Source organism: Cenococcum geophilum, assembly GCF_001692895.1.
Source record: "Cenococcum geophilum 1.58 unplaced genomic scaffold K441scaffold_33, whole genome shotgun sequence".
NCBI classification, from domain to species: domain Eukaryota; kingdom Fungi; phylum Ascomycota; class Dothideomycetes; order Gloniales; family Gloniaceae; genus Cenococcum; species Cenococcum geophilum.
In genome coordinates, this window is record NW_027137591.1 from 1,544,515 (window position 1) to 1,561,780 (window position 17,266).

General features: G+C 40.5%; 4 protein-coding genes across 4 annotated transcripts; 2 read left to right on the forward strand and 2 right to left on the reverse strand.

Annotated features, from left to right (window-relative positions):
• Positions 1 to 131: 131 nt before the first annotated feature.
• On the reverse strand, positions 132 to 918 carry K441DRAFT_679170 (uncharacterized protein; the record flags this gene model as incomplete). The annotated part of the gene is made up of 2 exons (XM_067651233.1): positions 132 to 673; positions 729 to 918. 2 exons carry the CDS (start codon positions 916 to 918, stop codon positions 132 to 134), a joined length of 732 nt encoding a protein of 243 aa, XP_067501772.1.
• A 62-nt stretch (positions 919 to 980) lies between these two features.
• On the forward strand, positions 981 to 1,667 carry K441DRAFT_189545 (uncharacterized protein). The gene has a single exon (XM_067640428.1). The coding sequence runs from the start codon at positions 1,251 to 1,253 to the stop codon at positions 1,620 to 1,622; it is 372 nt and encodes a 123-aa protein (XP_067501773.1). The 5' UTR covers positions 981 to 1,250; the 3' UTR covers positions 1,623 to 1,667.
• Positions 1,668 to 2,327: 660 nt separating this feature from the next.
• K441DRAFT_640480 (putative Golgi membrane protein) lies at positions 2,328 to 5,297 on the reverse strand. The gene is made up of 4 exons (XM_067646616.1): positions 4,981 to 5,297; positions 4,759 to 4,926; positions 3,852 to 4,708; positions 2,328 to 3,799 (listed from the first exon to the last, which is right to left on the reverse strand). Exons 1-4 carry the CDS (start codon positions 5,123 to 5,125, stop codon positions 2,666 to 2,668), a joined length of 2,304 nt encoding a protein of 767 aa, XP_067501774.1. The 5' UTR covers positions 5,126 to 5,297; the 3' UTR covers positions 2,328 to 2,665.
• Positions 5,298 to 16,256: 10,959 nt separating this feature from the next.
• K441DRAFT_663546 (uncharacterized protein) lies at positions 16,257 to 17,021 on the forward strand. Its single transcript, XM_067649213.1, has one exon. The coding sequence runs from the start codon at positions 16,593 to 16,595 to the stop codon at positions 16,821 to 16,823; it is 231 nt and encodes a 76-aa protein (XP_067501775.1). The 5' UTR covers positions 16,257 to 16,592; the 3' UTR covers positions 16,824 to 17,021.
• Positions 17,022 to 17,266: the final 245 nt, after the last annotated feature.

Consider the following 17,266-nt stretch of genomic DNA (forward strand, 5'->3'; position numbering starts at 1 on the left):
CGCCGGGACATCCATCAGGAACGCCGGACATGCAATGCGAAAGAATGAAAAAAAGTGGTATATCGCTCAATGCCATACCGAACAGAAGAAGATAACGTAAAAACTCGTGACCATTCTTTTTATTCACACCTTTACTTCCACAGGTAGTACACAGCGGCATAAGCCACTTCGAACGTCCCTGTTATCCCGCTGCAGGTCTTGGGCGGCACACCGCCGGCAGTGTCCAAGCGGTATACCTCCTTGAAGTCGCCCGCGAGGCCGCTGAGCTTCAACCACGCGACGGTGCCCATGCCGTTATCGCCCTTGGGCGCGTTGGCGGGCGCGGTGGAGTTGGAGATCTTCCTGGCGGCCACGGTGCCCCAGGTGTGCTGTGCGGTGTCGAGGTTGAAGAAGGCCGTGGTGGCGTCGGTGAAGAAGTGGTGGCCCGAGAGCAGGAGGTCGGCCGTGTCGCTTGTCGGGATCGGGTAGGCGAGCGCTAGGGCTGGGGTCTGGGATAGCACGGCTGGGGAGCGGGCGGCGGCGCAGGTGACATTGAAGAGGACGGCTTTCGCGCCGAGCGCGGTGGGCGTTTCGGTTTCTTGGCCTGTTGTGCAGCTGTAGTTTTGCGTTCCTCGGCCCAGGGCGACGTGGTAGAGTACGAGGCCAGGAGTGGGTGGTGGGAGAGGTGTTGGTGCTGGAGAGAGGGGAAGTCAGTTTCGCAGGGTTTCATGAGATGAAGATATCCTTACCAGCTGGCATTTGCACTCCGTTTAGATTACAGTCGCCATCTGTGAGTAGCTGAACGGCGCTAGCAGACAGGTCGCGGCTCTCCAAGAGGTCGTTGATAGTAGGCGAAGATCTTGTTTCCGTTGTTGGTAGAGCACGGATAGAGAGCGGTGCGAGCGCCAGGAGGATGGTGAGTGCGGATGATAGTTGCATCTTGACTGTTGATAGGTGTTTGCTCTAAGAGAAGTGTTGACGATAGACCGAAGAAAAAAATCGCAAGACGATATATATTAAACCCCAAGCAAACAAATACGGAAGTACGAAAAAAGGCGTTCCAGAAAAACAGTTCGGCGAGACGGCAAAGGAAAATGAGTCCAACTGCACCAGGCACAGACACGGTTGGCGAAAATTCGATGGTAGAATGTTAATGTAGGTCGGAACCGTCCAGAGGGTAATTTCTTTATATGTTCGCTGCTGAGGTCGCACGACGTGCACGTTTCACCGATAGCGCGTAAGAACTCTCCGACGATGCAAAAATAACTTACATGGGGGTTGTGGTGTTGATTGGCCGGGCTGGCCTTTGGAGCCGCTCGACTGGTTGCAACCCCCCGACCAAGATCGAGCCAAGCACTTTAGCTCCCGTGTCTTGTGCGAGGCTATTTCTGGGATCAAATTGTTTGGTGGGTGAGACGTTAGTAATTTGCCCTAGATTAGAAGTCGAGGGCTCAGAGAGGCCTGGAGGTGAGAATATCACCGGCTGTAAGATCAGCACTTGTAGTTTATGCTACTCTAAAGAGAAAGATGGCGGAAGGATGCAACTGCGGAGGAGTTCTTACGAGAGGTTTCCTCAGCAAGCCGTTGCGTTATGGGCGGCCCACGTTACCGGTGGCGTCTGTGCTGCAGAACCTCTCGGATGATGAGGTCAAAAATACTCTTAATTGTCCTAATGGGGACAAGCCCGGCTTTCCAAATATCCTCTTTGCGGCATTGATGTGCAAATTAAGGGCAAATTGGACGTTTGTGGACAATTCAGGCCAAAGCTGGCCAAGCTGGCCAAGCTGCAGCCAATAGTGGATCGCGGGCGCTTCGAAGAGGCAAGAGAAACGGGTCGTCTGGTTGGCTGTGCTCCGCATTGCGTTTCTTGCTGGCCGTTTCAGGACCAAGGCCAGCGAGGCCAGCGACTGGTTGACACGCCCGTGGAATCCAGCGAGAAGCAATGCACGGCCGGATTCCCGAACGGCGGAAGCGCGACGGTGGGGATTATTGGGGGTACCCCCGCCGACCCGGGATTATTTTGGTGTCTCATTTCGAGAACGCTGGGCGAGCGCTTCTCCGCCTTGAGACCCTCATGGATCACATTCCATGAACAACGGTAGAGAAGCATTGCGTGAGAGTCTCGGAAGAGCAACTGCCGAATACCCTCTATCAGCTGTTCTCGTACTGCTGCTGTGAGCATTTGACTTTTCTCACACCCATTTTTCACAACTGGGCAAGCAAGCCACAAGCCCTTGAGCACACCTGAGCACACTTGAGACACTTGAGAGGTGTGATGACATTTATTAACGGGCATCTTCACATCCGCAAAGAAACTGCTCCACCAGGATTACGTGGATTCTGTCCACATCTTCTGGGCAGCACAGCTTAGCAGCAAAAGCTGGACGTCTTGTGTCCTGTACAACGTCTTGTGGGGATCAAGACTGCAAAGTGTTTGTTGTCGCCGAGACATTGGCCCAGCCTTTGCCGCCGCCATGCACAAAAGCCCTTTTTTCAAAGAGTCCTTCTGCCAGGAATAATCAACACTTGCCGTTAGAGAAAGAGATAACGCACAAAACATCCCAGTAAATTTAGACATCCACCCATGCTCGCTGAGTCTACGGCTGTCCCTTGTGGTGGTGTGGCTAATAATACAACGGCACACAAAACTCTGCCGGACGGGCCCCGCCCAAAAATCATGAAATTATCAACTGCCTTCTTGGAAACCTTCCTGATGCCAGTCTCCTGGATTAGAATCTCCGCTGCCTCCCATAGGCCCTCCCGCAGCCGCCGCCCCAACCGCCGCAATTGCACTCTCACCCAGGTTGCTCGAGTGTTTCTCGATATCTGTCGTGCCCATCCAGTAAAGCATGAAAAGTACTAATAAATGCAGTCCCAAGCAATATGCTGCAAATAAGTTTCTGCTTGTTCGTGTGGCCAGAACCAGCCGGGTAATTCGAAAAACTGTTCGTTCGAAGAAGCTCATTCGTTTGAGCGCTCTGGCTGATTCTCTACCCCGGAATGCTGCAAACGGTGAGATATTCTGCTCGTATGCAGAGCGATATCTATCCATGGCCAAACCCGACGAAGTTTCTGAAGATACATGTATCGTGGTAGGGTTGGGGCTGGCTGAATATGCCGAAGCCGAAGATGCCGTAGGATGTGCCCTATTATAGGTTGAGACATATCTGGTCTTCTCGTACAGATCTAAATTATCCTTCTGCAGAGACGCAATCTCTGACCGAAGCGACGATACCGTCTGGTAGGCTTTGGAGAGCTCGGCATCTAGCTCCGAGTTGCGCTTCTTGAAGCGGTCCCTCTGAGCAGTCACCATCGGTAGAATCCCAGACCCACCGCCCACAGGCTCACCCGCTCTGATGGCTTCCATCGTATTCTGAGACGCTTGGTGGGGATCAAATCCGGATATAATGGAGGATGTGGGCGATGACCTTCCGCGCCGGCCTCCGGCGAATGACGACTGCGGGTACCGTGATGTGTATGTCCCCGCAACGGACATGGCAGAGGAAGGGAAGGCATTTGACACCTCCTGCTGGACTTTCTCCAGATCGTTTTCTAGCGTTGCTGTCAAGTTCCTGGACTTCTCCAGTTCCATGTTGGTGTTCGATAGATCCTCTTGCAGGGTCTCGAGCCGGCTTTGGAGGTCTTGGTGAGACACTCGCAGGACGGTGAGCTCGTTGCTGAGCTTCTTATTCCGTGCCAACAGTAACTGCTCTAAAGTCTCACCCTTGCCTCTACCGGCCGAGCCGTTTTGCTGTGCAGCAGATAAGTCGGGTGATACACTGTCATCGTCTTCCTCTTCGCCGGTCGCAAATTCGATAGACTAACCAAAGTTCGTAAGTTTAGTATACGGGATAGGGAGCTACTGATCCCACCTTGAGAACTTCAAGTTCTTGTTTGACATTCTCGTAATCACTCCATTTCTGGACCTTTTCTCGAAGAGTTTCCCTCTCGCTCTTGAGGGAAGACAGCTCGCGTTCTAGGCTACGAGTCTCGGTTTCAAGCCGCCTCTTCTCAGAGTCTTTCTCGAATCGTGTGGATTCTAGCTTGCGGAGTAGAGATGAGTTCTCGGACTGTAGTCGGAGGAAAGCAGGGTCATCTTCCACGACAACATGCTGTTGTGAGCTTTGGGTATTCGATGCGGATTGCGCTAATTCCAATCGGAGTTGCTCGTTTCTTGCCTCGACTTCTGCCAGGCGAATGCTGGCCCTTTCCAACTCTGAACTGACAATCTCCAACTCCGCAGCGGTGGCGCCTCCTCTGCTAGCCTCGCTTTCTTCTTCTTCCCCTCTGCCCAAGCGCTGGGATACTTCATAGCTAGCCTTCAATTCTTTTAAGAGACGATCTTGATTCTCCACCTTCTCTTCCAGACTCTTTTCTTTGGCTTCCCAATTATCTTGCTTCTCACTTAATACCGCTGACCATGAAGATTCTACCTCTTTGATCTTAGCATCTCTCGACTCTTCAAGCGCCTGACGGGCACTCCGCTCGTGTTCCAGCTTCTTCTCAGTGCCTTCTAATTGAGTTGTGAGTCTAGAAACAGTTTTCTGGAGTTGCTGGTTTTCGGCTATAAGTTTTGGCAGAGTCTCTTCCGCAGTTACAAGGGAATCGACGGAGGCTTCGAGGAGGGGATATGGGTCAGGCGCTTCTGACAACGGACTGTAAACTTGAAAGAACGCCGCCTGTACGGTTTTCGATTGGTTCGAGATTAGATCAATAAAAGTCTGGTATGCTGCAATGTGTTAGTTGAACTGTATTTCTATAGTGCATAATTCGTCTTACCTTTCAACAACCCCTTGATGTCACTGAGCTTGCTGGCATCATCAAGTCTCCTGAAGTCTTTCGTCTTCTGCGCAAGGTCCTTCCTTTGTGTAAGAGCATCTCTTTGATGTGCTATAATATCCGAAGCTGCGGTGTCGAGGAGAGGGATGAGGGATGTCAGGTCAATGTCTAGTAGAGTCCGTTAGCGCATTGATGTAGATAAATCTGCCCAGGGGCCCTTACTCCTCCATGCGGCTATCGCAGTCTGGAACTTATTGCCACCGGATGATTCGATATCTTCTGTGTTACTAGAGCCATCCTCTTTCTTGACATTTAAGCTGGCCGCATCCTGAGAGCTCCTGCTCTCCCCGGCTGCGGCTACGTCCATATCCCCAGAATTTGGCGAGCGAGAGAGCCGTGTGCAAGGTCCAGAGTGCCGGGTTGCAGGCCGAAGGTGCTCATTCGATCAAAATGTTCAAGATTGTTGACTTCCGTATAGTTTTCGCATTGGTGTTAAGTGTTTAAAGCCGCATCGAAGTGGACACAGCCCTGTGAAGGGAGTTTGTAAAGTGCAGAATTACATAAGCGCGCAAAATGCTCGCTCCCGGACGTAACTCAACTGCCCATACCGCACGGGCCCGCACGGGCCCGCCACTAAAGTAGTTGTATCACTGAGCACCGGTAAAATACTCGTTACATAGTAATTTAACATAACCGGAGCATCCTCGGTATACCATACGCGACTTATTTGTTTACTCACCAGCGCGTTAATATCCTTAATATTATTCCTTCCTTAATACCACCTTCCTAACCTTAATTAATCGTTAACTACTTAATATAAGTAAGCTTCTAGCTAATCCTAAGCGCCTTACCGCCTGGCAGAAGATTTTATTTTATCTTAATAAACCCATTACCCTTACTACCGAAGAATTTAATACTTATTAGCTATATATTAATAATATTTGGTTATATAAGAGTAAAAATAGGCCGCGAAAAGATGGTAGTTACTTAATCTACTACTTCTGCCGTTTCTATTGTAAAATATAGGACCTAAAGGAACCTTCTGGCGAGCGCCTTGTGCAGAAGATAATCCGCGAAGGTACTTAATGCGATTGCCGTATAAATATTACTATCTATATTAACGGCATATGAATCCTTAAATAGCACAACAATTGAACGCATAGCTATAATATTAACGCATCAGACTTAATTAAAAAGAACTTAGGTTTACGTAAGCACGTTATTAGTGAAACTAAAAGTGGATACAAACTAGTAGTAGTTCTATATACCTTCCATAGCACAGTTTAACTAAAAGGTAGAATCCCACTAAAGGAAGCTAGTAGGCGCTTTTTAAACTAGAAGGATGTTAATAACTACGCCTAAGGCTACTATGGCGCTAATCCGGATATATAACTCTAGGGTAATACTAATCCATAAAAGAAGCAGTTAGATAAGGGTATAAAGTGGTTAAAAGGCAGCAATTAGATATAGGAGAAGGTTAAGGCTTAATATAAAGTAAAAGACGGCAGCTTAGTTAATATAATAGGCCTTATATTTGCTAAAAAACACCGACTTAAGGTTTTAGCTAAGTGCGGATTATATATTATTTACCCCCTTTTTAGCCTATACTATACGCAAATCTTCTTTTAAAACGTATATTCTAACCTCCTTATTATATAGGCTTTCCTTTATAGACTTAACGCACAAAACTAACTACCTAGGGTGGTATTTGTTTACTATTATAGTACGGAACAATATAGGAAGCTTCTGCCCGTACGCGCACTTCCTTACTAGTAATAAGGATAGCCTTATAATTGCTAAGTGTTTTTATTATATTAAACGCTGGTATAGGAAGGCTTAGAACCCACGATATTATATAACCGATGACTTGCCTGCTAAGTAGCTTGCTATTAAGCTTGCCTTCTAAGGCCTTAAGGAAGGCGAGCAAGAAGTAACATACCTCCACTATTGGGTGTACTTAGAGCGAATATTAGAACGGTGTATTAAGAATAAGGATATCTAATACTATATTCGTGTTATATTAAAGATAAGGTTCACTAAGTAAGGCTGCCTTAATAGCCTTAACTAAGTGTTACGGACGCTTTAAGTACGATGTTACGACTACTTGGAGAAGAGTCGGAGGAAGCTAGTTAGTTGGTATAAGTACGGTCCAGGATGGAACCCGTAGAACTATATGACGAGGAATAGTAAGCAGAGTCACGTGATATAATCTGTATGATTTATATAATCTATAAGATCTATTATAGAGCGAGTAGAGCAGATAGAGTAGACAGAGTAATAACTTTCTTAGGAGTACGGTTGTGTATTTAAGAACCCTTAGTCCCTACCTAGATAGTTCCTTCCTTATAGTAATTCTTAGAATACAATTAGAGTTAATTTATTGGGCAACCACTCCACTAGTTGTTATTACGTTGTTAACTTTTATACTTATATTTCCTATATACCTAGCCTAATAACGAGCCTATTGTAGTTCTTGCTATAAGGTTCCGTTACACAATCACTACCTAGTTATGGTATTAATATAAGAAGTTAAACAATATGCCACCAAAAGCAGCTACTATAACGCCATTGACGGCAGCAACTACTTTAAGAATAGGAGGTAACACTAGTATAGCAGATACTAACTTATAGTAACCTGTAACGGTTGGATAGCTATAGGAAATAGTTAATTAGTTAACAGCTAATAATATAGTATTAGAAGAAAGACTTAACGGGATAGAAGTAGTAAAGATTAAGCTACTATTAATTAAGAGATTTATAGGAGAGAGGTTAAAGCTTAAAGGATTCCTTATATAGATGCACTTTAAGGTCTTATAGAAGGGGGCAAAGTTACCTATACCCGTGGATTGGATAGCCTATATAGGACTATTCTTATTAGGAAAAGCACTTAAGTAGTTTAAACCTTACCTTACGGAGATATAGGTAAACGGAATGACGACCACTAACTAAGACATGCGATTTATATTCTTAAGTTAGGAAGGATTTATAGAACAACTAACGCAGATATTTAGAGACCTAGAAGGAACAACTATAGTGAAAAGAAAACTCCAAAACCTTATATAATAAACTTTAGTAATTAAGTATACAACGTAGTTCCAGACACTAGCAATATAAGTAAAGTGGAATAATAGGGCGCTTATAGCATAGTATAAATAAGGACTTAAGGCTAAAGTCTAGGACGCAATTATTCTAATAGAAGATGCGGAAACCCTAAGGAAACTAATAGATTAGGTAATTAAGATTAATAATTAGATCTACTAAAGGGAACAGGCTAAGAAAGGCTAGGATAGAGTTCTATAGTTGTATAAGGCGTAGAGTACGCAACAATAAAAGCTAAATTAGAAACTATGGTATGGCGCAAAGCTAATAGACCTAAGTAGTACTAAAGAAGCCTATAAGAGATGGAGCAAACTATAGAAACCTAGAGGATAAGAATTAGATAATTAGAGGTCTAAAAAGCAGAGGCTAAATCAGGGATCTTAATAGTAGAAGATATTTAGGCGGACTCTATAGCAAGAGAAATGGTTTAAAGAAGGAGCTTATATAAATTGCGGAAAATAGGGTTATTACGCCAAAGACTATAGAAGTAGGTAGAGTTACTATATAGTAAAGGGTACGAGACCAGCAGACGATATACGCGTATAGAGGGATAATAATATGCTACGAGGAACAAAGGAGTGTTTAATCAAAAGTTTTGCGTTTTATTACAATAACGTATACCAAATTTATAAGGACGCTAAGTACGGCGTAAGCTATTGGCTATAGGAGCTAGCACTTATAGGATGTAGAGGAACCAACGAACTAGTTCGCAGATCGGATATTAAGGACGATGAATTCGACCTAGGCGAAACATTCTGTAACGATAAGGTAATAAGGGCCGCTTACTAGAAGCGAGTAGACCTTAGAGATATTATACTAAAGGTAGAGGATAATTCTACTATGAAATAAGGAACATTAGTAGGGATCGAAACCCTACTAGATACAATGTCTATCGCTTTATAAAACGTAAAAGAAGTAGGATAGCAAACTACTTCGGTACTTAATAAAGGCAAAAGGCCAAAGGCTTAAGATTCTTAAGAAGAGATAAGAGATAACTAAGATTCTTAAAACGAGATAAGGTAAGCTTAAGAACCTATAATGGACAGAAACTAATGGAGCAGAGTAGTGGCTTAGTTTAAAAATATACGAATGAGCTCGGGATAAGAATTCCCAACGACATAAGATTCTTAAGACGAGATGAGTGAGATCTAGGACTCTTAAAACGAGATAAGAACACTAGTTAAGCCTAGTTAGACTAAGGTAGGGGCTAAACTTAAATCAAAAGCAAGCTTAGGATTAAAGAATTTAAGGGGTTAAGAATTCGGAGTATAAATTAGAACACCCACAGATAAGAGGTTAGGGGTTTCTTTATAGATTAGAGAATCTACAGTATAAACAGCAATTAAACTGGGAGACAGATATATAAACCTAGAAGACTTACTAGGGGAATATAGCGTTCAGCCTAAAGATTAAAAAGTTAATATTAAGATTAGGAAGCACAAAGACTTTAAGGATCTACTTGTAAGACACAACGTAAAGGAAACTATAGAGGAATTTAGAGCAAGAATTACCTTATAGCAAGAATAGAAACTAGATAAGAGATCTAGCATATTAGGACGTATAAAGGATAAAGCACCAATACAAAGAATTACTAATAGGCTAAGAGCAGGTATACTAAGAGCTAAGTGGCTTACCAAACTAGAATAAGAAGAGGATCTAGGGATTCTTACTAGGTTTAAAGAACGATACACTAAAGGCTATTATAATGTAGTAATAAAGAGATATTTCCTTACGGACAGACCGTATATACTCTAGTAGCTGTACTAAAAGTAGTATAGGCAAAGACATAATAACGAGTGGGAGGATTTCTATATGTAGTTAGATGAAAAAGTTATCCAAAACCACCTAATTATAGAGAAGGCCATAACGCATATTAAAGGAGCCTTAATTATAACGTTAAAGGATCTAAAGGAATATTTAGAGGACTAGAGAAGTGAGAGACGTATTTTAATACCTGCGAATAAAGTCACAACGTTCAGATTAGCATAATAAAGGTTTAAACTTAGGGATAAAGACGAGCCAAGAGTTGACCTAAAGCACCTAGCACACTATACGTTATTATGGATTGCATATATAGATAATATATACGAAATGTATAAGAATCCGAAAGAAAAGAATTAGAAGTACCCTATAAGGATATACTAGATAATAGACGAGCAGTAGTACAGAAATGCCAAGTATATATATAGATGGCATCCAATAAAGGGCTAAGAGGAAGGAAGTTTAGTACTTTAACCAGGAAGATTCCTTACGGAAGAATACTTAAACGGACAATAGTGGTAGAAATGCCTAGAGAATACGTGTCTATAGTATATTAAAGATAAAAAGCGAACTAGGTATTAGCTAAAGAGTAAGCTAAGTATACTAGGATTAAGCAGCTAATAGTTAGGAAAAGTAGAGGCCCACGGGACCAGAGGGAGCTAGTAGTAGAGCCTTAGACCCTTAAAGGAATTCAAGGACAACACCTAAATTTATAAATTAATTGGCAAGATCAGCAGTTTAAAGCGCTAATAGATAGTAGAGTAACGCGAAACCATATCTTACTAGCAGTAATTAAAAGAATAGGACTACCTTACAGATAAAAGGAGCAATCTTACCTATTAGTTACGATTTTAGGAGATCTAATAACCTATAGAGGAGGGATCATTAATCTTAAAATAGGACCTATTTAGATAACTATTAAAGGAAGATAAATCGAGATATCTTTTAATATTCTACCATTAGGACAGGATAAGGCAGTATTAGGCATGCCTTAGTTATAGAAATACAATCCAAGAATTAATTAGATTATAGGTTAGGTTGATATTAGAAATACTTAACGCCGTAAGATGCAATAATAAGCTAAGTTGGTATAGTACTAAGTAGGAGCAACCTACAAAGAAATAGAAAAAGGACTAAGCTATATACTAAAGAGATACCACAAGTACGGCAAGAAACTATAGTTACCAAAAAGTAAAAAGCTATTAAAATATACAGCATAGGACTATAAAATAGAATTAAAACCAGGAATAAGTCTAAGGTTCTTTCCAATCTACAAGCTTACCGAAAAAGAAGGTAAAGCGTTAAAAGAGTTTATCCAAAAAAATCTATAAAAGGGATATATTAGACCATCGCAGTTATTAGCGGGTTATCTAGTACTATTCGTACCAAAGAAAAATAGCAAACTAAGGCTGTATATCAACTATAGATAGTTAAACAGCATTACTAAAAAGGATAGGTATCCTTTACCCTTAATTAGCGAAATCTAAGACAGGATAGGTAATACGCAAATCTTTATAAAGATAGATCTAAGATAGGCATACCATTAGATTAGGATTAAGAAAGGCAATAAATAAAAGGCAGCCTTTAGGTTAAAGGAAGGACTATATAAACTATTAGTTATGCAATTCGGACTTATAAATGTACCAGCAACATTTTAGAAGCGTATTAACAATATATTAGGAGAACACTTAGATAAATTTATTATGGCATATTTTAACGATATTATTATCTACTTAATAACTAAGGAAGAACACAGGGAACATGTTAAATAGGTTTTAAAGAGACTATAAGAAGAATAGATACTAGTAGTAATTAAGAAATGCGAGTTCTTTACTAGGAAAACCAATTTCGTTAGATTTATTATCGAACTAGGCTAACTTAGTATAGATCTAAAGAAGATCGAGGCTATAGTAAATTGGTAGGAACTAGAGAACGTTATATAGTTAAGATCGTTTCTAGGATTTTATAATTACTATAGAAGGTTTATAGCGCAGTAGTTAAAGGATATTAAGCCATTTACGCGGTTAATAAAGAAAGAAGAACTATAGGTATGAGGAAAAGAGCAGAAAGAACTCTTTAAAAAAGTTAAAGAGCTATTTACCTAGGAGCTAGTTCTTAAGATCTATTAACTAGGACTAAAGACGGTTATAGAAACAGATGCATTAGACTATACACTAGGGGCGTGCTTTATGTAAAAGTATCTAGATAGATAGCACCTAATAGCATACTATAGTCAAAAAATAACACTACTAGAGTTAAACTATGACATCTACAATAAGGAGTTATTAGGTATAGTTGCAGTATTAAAGGAATAAAGAGCATTCTTACAAGGTATAGAAAAACTATTTATAGTTAAAACGGATTATAAGAACCTAACAGGATTCCTAACGATAAAGGAACTTAACTAAAGACAGGTTAAATAGGCAGAGATGCTTATAGAATACTATTTCGAGATTTAGTATACTAAAGGTACAGACAATACGCGGGCAGATGCTCTAAGCCGTAAAGCTAAACTATAAAATAAGGAAAAACTATTAGGGGCTTTATTACGAAAGGATACAGACAGATTAATTAGGTATAATTATCTAAAAATTACAGCAACTTAAGAAGATAATAAACTAGGGAAAGTCTACAAGACACTAGAAAGCTTTTGGGCATAAAAAATTCTAGAAGCATAATTAGAAGATCCACAGACGGAAATATACAAAAACCAAGAAGTAAAGTACATCCCAAGAAGCATAGCGGAGTAATTTATGGAAGACTTTTATAAGGGACTAACTTAGGGACATAACGGAGCTACGGGCTTAGTGTTAAGACTCTAGGAGGAGTATATTATTAACGGAATCTAGGGGATAGCCAGAAAGGTTATAAAGGAATATCTAGATTGCTAGAGGAACAAACTAATAAGGCATAAGCCATATAGAGGACTACAACCTGTTAAAATACTAGAGAGACTATAGGAGGTCATATTATAGGACTTTATTATTAAGTTGCTAAAGTTAAAAGATCCTATTACCGGACAAGATCATAACGCAATCTTAGTAATAGTGGATAAGCTTATAAAGTAGGGATACTTTATAGCATATACAGAAGAAATCTCAGCAGAAGATATTGCTAGAATTTATATAAAAGAAGTATTTATAAGATATAGAGCACTAAGCAAGATTATATTAGATAGAGATCTAAGATTTATAATAGTATTCTAGGAAGTGTTCTTAGCGGAGTAAGGAGTTTAAGCAGCAACTTCTACCGCATATTATCCGTAGACAGACGGTTAAACGGAAAGGTTAAATTAGACGCTAGAACAGTATCTAAGGCATTATATTAATTATATACAAAACAATTAGGTATCGCTATTACTAATTATATAGTTTGCATATAATACAACACCTTAAAAAGGAATAGGCACATTACCATTTAAGGCAAATTACGGATATAAGCTAAGAATATCGTTATTACCATAGCAAGTAAAGAAAACAAGTAGTACAGCTAAAGAAAGAATAAAGACATTAATAAATCTTTATACGGACCTTATAGAATTAGCAAAAAAAGTATAAGAGAGAATAAAAAAGTATTATAATGCTAAGAGATCTAAGGGACTAGATCTTAAGGAGGGAGATAAAGTATAGCTACTATATAAAAATTTTAAGAGTTAACGACTAAGTAAGAAATTAGACTATATTAGACTAGGACCCTTTAAAATTATATAGAGGATTTTACCGGTTATATTTAAGTTAAACCTACTAGCTAAAATGAAGATCTACCCTATACAGTATATTGTAATGCTAGAACTAGTATATAGAAATATTAAGCCACCGGTCTATAAAGCAGACATATATAGAGGATAAGAGGAAGACGAATAGTAAGTTTTGAGGATTATTAGTTATAAGGACGTTAACAATAAAACATAGTATAAGGTTAAGTAGATAGGCTATATTAAGACTACCTAAGAGCCACTAGAGAATTTAAAGAACGCTATAGGAAAGGTATAGGAGTATTAGAAGAGATTAGGTTAGGCAGTATTAATAAAGAAGGATCGCTAAAGAATAAGTTACCTAAGGGGGACCTAAGAAAAGCAGTTGCTAAACTACTCGGACCTATTTCCTTCTTTATTAAAGGAGAATCCGTTCTTTTATTACCCAGTTCCTAAAGACCTTATTTTATAAGTTTCTACTCCTTAGAGCGAACCTTCTTACGAACACGTTAAAGACGCTAAACTTTCGCAAAGGCAGACTACTAAGCCTTAAGGGCACGAGCAGATTCTTCGGATCGACGATGGGCTTCCGCTAGCGCTGCGGCAAGATTGCCCTTAAGTTTTTCTGCCTTAAACTAAATATAAGACCCTAAGATAAATTAATTAGGGAACTAGACGACTATTAAGAGTAATAGGTTGCGCATATTTAATATTAGAGATAGAGCGAACGTTACAAAATAACCAAATGTTCGCTTTAGTGCACTCTAAATAAGAGAAAGGTTACTAGGATAAAGGACTCGCTAACGCAATATAAACTAGCCCCTTTTTTGCACAACGAGAATACGGAGATAGTATTATCTTACTAAGAGATAATATCGCAGTAATAGTACAAGACCGACGGGCTGTAGAAGAAGAAGAAGGTGCTTTAGGCATTATAAGTAATGATGTTAACTAAATTAATTAGATGGATATTACACCTCTAGTAAACGACCTAGAGATACTAGGTATCTTTAAGGACGAAGATAAAGAGGAGGAAGATGGTGTTACGAATGCTTTAAGTATAATATTACGACTACTTAGAGAAGAGTCGGAGGAAGCTAGTTAGTTAGTATAAGCACGGTCTAGAATAGAACCCGTAAAACCATATAACGAGGAATGATAAGTAGAGTTACGTAATGTAATCTGTATAATCTATATAATCTATAAAATCTATCGCAGAGCGAGTAAAGCAGATAGAGTAGACAGAGCAATAACTTTCTTAGGAGTACGGTTGTGTATTTAAGAACCCTTAGTCCCTACCTAGATAGTTCCTTCCTTGTAGTAATTCTTAGAATATAATTGGAGTTAATCTATTGGGCAACCACTCCACCAGTTGTTATTACGTTGTTGACTTTTGTACTTGCATTTCCTACACACCTAGCCCAATAACGAGCCTATCGTAGTTCTTGCTACAAGGTTCTGTTATACTAAGCTATAGTTATAGCTAAGGATATTAAGGAGCATTCTAAGAAACGTAAGCGGGATAAATTAAACTTTAACTTAGTTAAGTATATTATTTGCCACTAAGTTAATACACGTAAGCTCTAGGCTAACTATCTACGTACTTATAGTCCTTTACTACTCTAAATTCTAACTACTAACCTAAACAAATTATAGTATAACTCCCTTAAGAAGCTATCTACCGGCTTAAAGAAATTATAAGGCAAATTTAGTATTCTTAGTTTCCTTCTTACGATAGATAAACGGGCTAATTAATAGGATGCTATAGCGGAGCAATAATAGCAAGAATTCTGTATGAAACACCTCAGCATCTCTATTAAATACCCTTAGTTAAAGCGCTTCCCCTATCTAATCTAGTAACTAATATACGGCAAGATCCGTAAAGCTTAAAAGCTTGCTAATAAGCTTGCAGATATCTAGAACTTTAAGGATAAGCGAGCTTACTACTACCTCTTCTATTACAAGTGGTAGATCCCCTACTATTACCTATAGCACCAACAGTTGCTATATAAGGTCTTTATAGATAAGGATTGGGATAAATAGGCCTTTCTCTTTAATAAGTGCGGCTATAACGCTTATTAAGTTTATATAAAGCAGTACATCAATCAGGCAATAATAAGGGAAATTAGAGCACTAGAATAACAAGATCTATAAGCTAGAGAGGTTATTAAGCGACTTAAAACCGCTTACTATAACCTTTATAATAAGGTGGCAAATCTACTAAGTAAAAAAGCTGGCGATATCCTTATTACCTAGATTAATAACCTTACTTTAGCTACTAGCCCACTAATAAAAACGTTATCTCGGAGGTTCCTTATAGCCGATTTAAAAGGCCTCGTTAAAGTTAATAAGGCATTACTAGAAGGGGAGACTTAGTAGGAAGAGGACTATTATTACGAGCCTTATGGAACTGCCTTATAATATAAGGCAGGGAAGTCCTATATACTAGGCCAGTTTTAGAAGGATATTAACAATAGTGGCAGTAATAGGGATCTACCTTCTAATAATGAGGGCTATAAGTCGCCGGAGGAGATATACGACTTAGAGAAAGTAGAGGGATAGGTAGATTGCTAATTAAATATATTGCTTAAAGCTTAATACCATGCTAAAACTCGTGATATAGTAAATATATAAGGAACCTGCATTCTAAATAACTTTATGTTTAGGCGCGCTAGTAAGTAAATAAATAAGTCACGTGTGGTATACCAAGGATGCTCCGGTTATATTAAATTACTATGTAACGAGTATTTTACCGGTGCTCAGTGATACGACTACTTTAGTGGCGGGCCCGTGCGGTATGGGCAGTTGAGTTACGTCCCTCGCTCCCAAATGCGTCGGTGACTTCGCAGGCACCGATCCCGTTGTTTACTATGGACGCGCCATAGTAATTAACGGGGAACGCGGCTTCCCTTGCCATCGTTCTCAACACCTCTAGCATCTTATCGTCCGCATTAAGTTTGAAGCTTTTTAAATCCATACAAATCGCCTATCTTAACAATATCCTGTTGTAATAGCTCCTCTACCACCATGTCGTCCTCATTGCTCAAACAGAGCCTTCCTGCCGACCTTCCTGCCGACGCTGCTGCCGCTGCCCATATTCTTCTCAGCAACCCCCCCTTATTAAACAGTGGCGCGAAGCCTTCTTCCTTCTCTTTCAAGATATAGAGCTTGATTGGGAGCAGTTTCAAACTCTCTGGCCGTACATAGATAATATTTGGTCTCGTTAAAAGAAAGGAGAGGTTAAGAACGGACGCGGTGACGACTATTACCTCTGTCGACTATGGCGCCCGCAGAGCAAAAAAGTAAGGGCGCAGGTAAGAAGAATAAGCCTATAACGGTCGCGAAGGAGTGTAGTATGAAGATGAAGATATCGATGTACTACTTACAAGATTGTGCTATTCCTGATCGCGTCAAAATTATACGGTACGGCGACTGCGAGGAACATAACCACACGCTTGAAGAATTAGACAGGTTTAAGCATAATTTAAAGCTACGGAAGTTTGCTGGCTAGGAGGTGAAGAAAAGGTATAGAGCGCGTGATATTAAGCCCGCGATCAAATCGAACAACGATCCTGCTGCCAGCGCTGAACTTCAGGCTGCTGGTGGTCAGTTTTTTAACATTTTTGAGGTCCACAACGCTGGTAAGAAGTGGAAGATGTGATCCTGTACTGCTTGGAGCTAAGCTTGGCGTAGAATCTTAATGAGACGTAGCGTGTAGTACACCAGAAAATCTATGTACAATTGATTCCTTATACATTTGAATAACCTTATATTTTGATGATGCTTGGTGAACCTAATGGATATGAGCGAGGAAGCCGCGTTCCCCGTTGATTGCTAGATGCGCCAACAGTAAACATCGGGAATCGGTGCCTGCGAAGTCACCGACGCATTCGGGAGCGAGCACTTTGCGCGCTTATGTAATTCTGCACTTTACAAACACCCCCCTGTGAAGAT

Bases quoted from the DNA above. Each gene is read 5' to 3' on its own strand.
- K441DRAFT_640480 (XM_067646616.1), bottom strand. From the start codon at position 5,125: ATGGACGTAGCCGCAGCCGGGGAGAGCAGGAGCTCTCAGGATGCGGCC. The intron at 4,927-4,980 runs GTAAGGGCCCCT...GGACTCTACTAG, and splicing joins TGCGATAGCCGCATGGAGGA to ACATTGACCTGACATCCCTC. The intron at 4,709-4,758 runs GTAAGACGAATT...AACACATTGCAG, and splicing joins CATCAAGGGGTTGTTGAAAG to CATACCAGACTTTTATTGAT.
- K441DRAFT_189545 (XM_067640428.1), top strand. From the start codon at position 1,251: ATGGGGGTTGTGGTGTTGATTGGCCGGGCTGGCCTTTGGAGCCGCTCG.
- K441DRAFT_663546 (XM_067649213.1), top strand. From the start codon at position 16,593: ATGGCGCCCGCAGAGCAAAAAAGTAAGGGCGCAGGTAAGAAGAATAAG.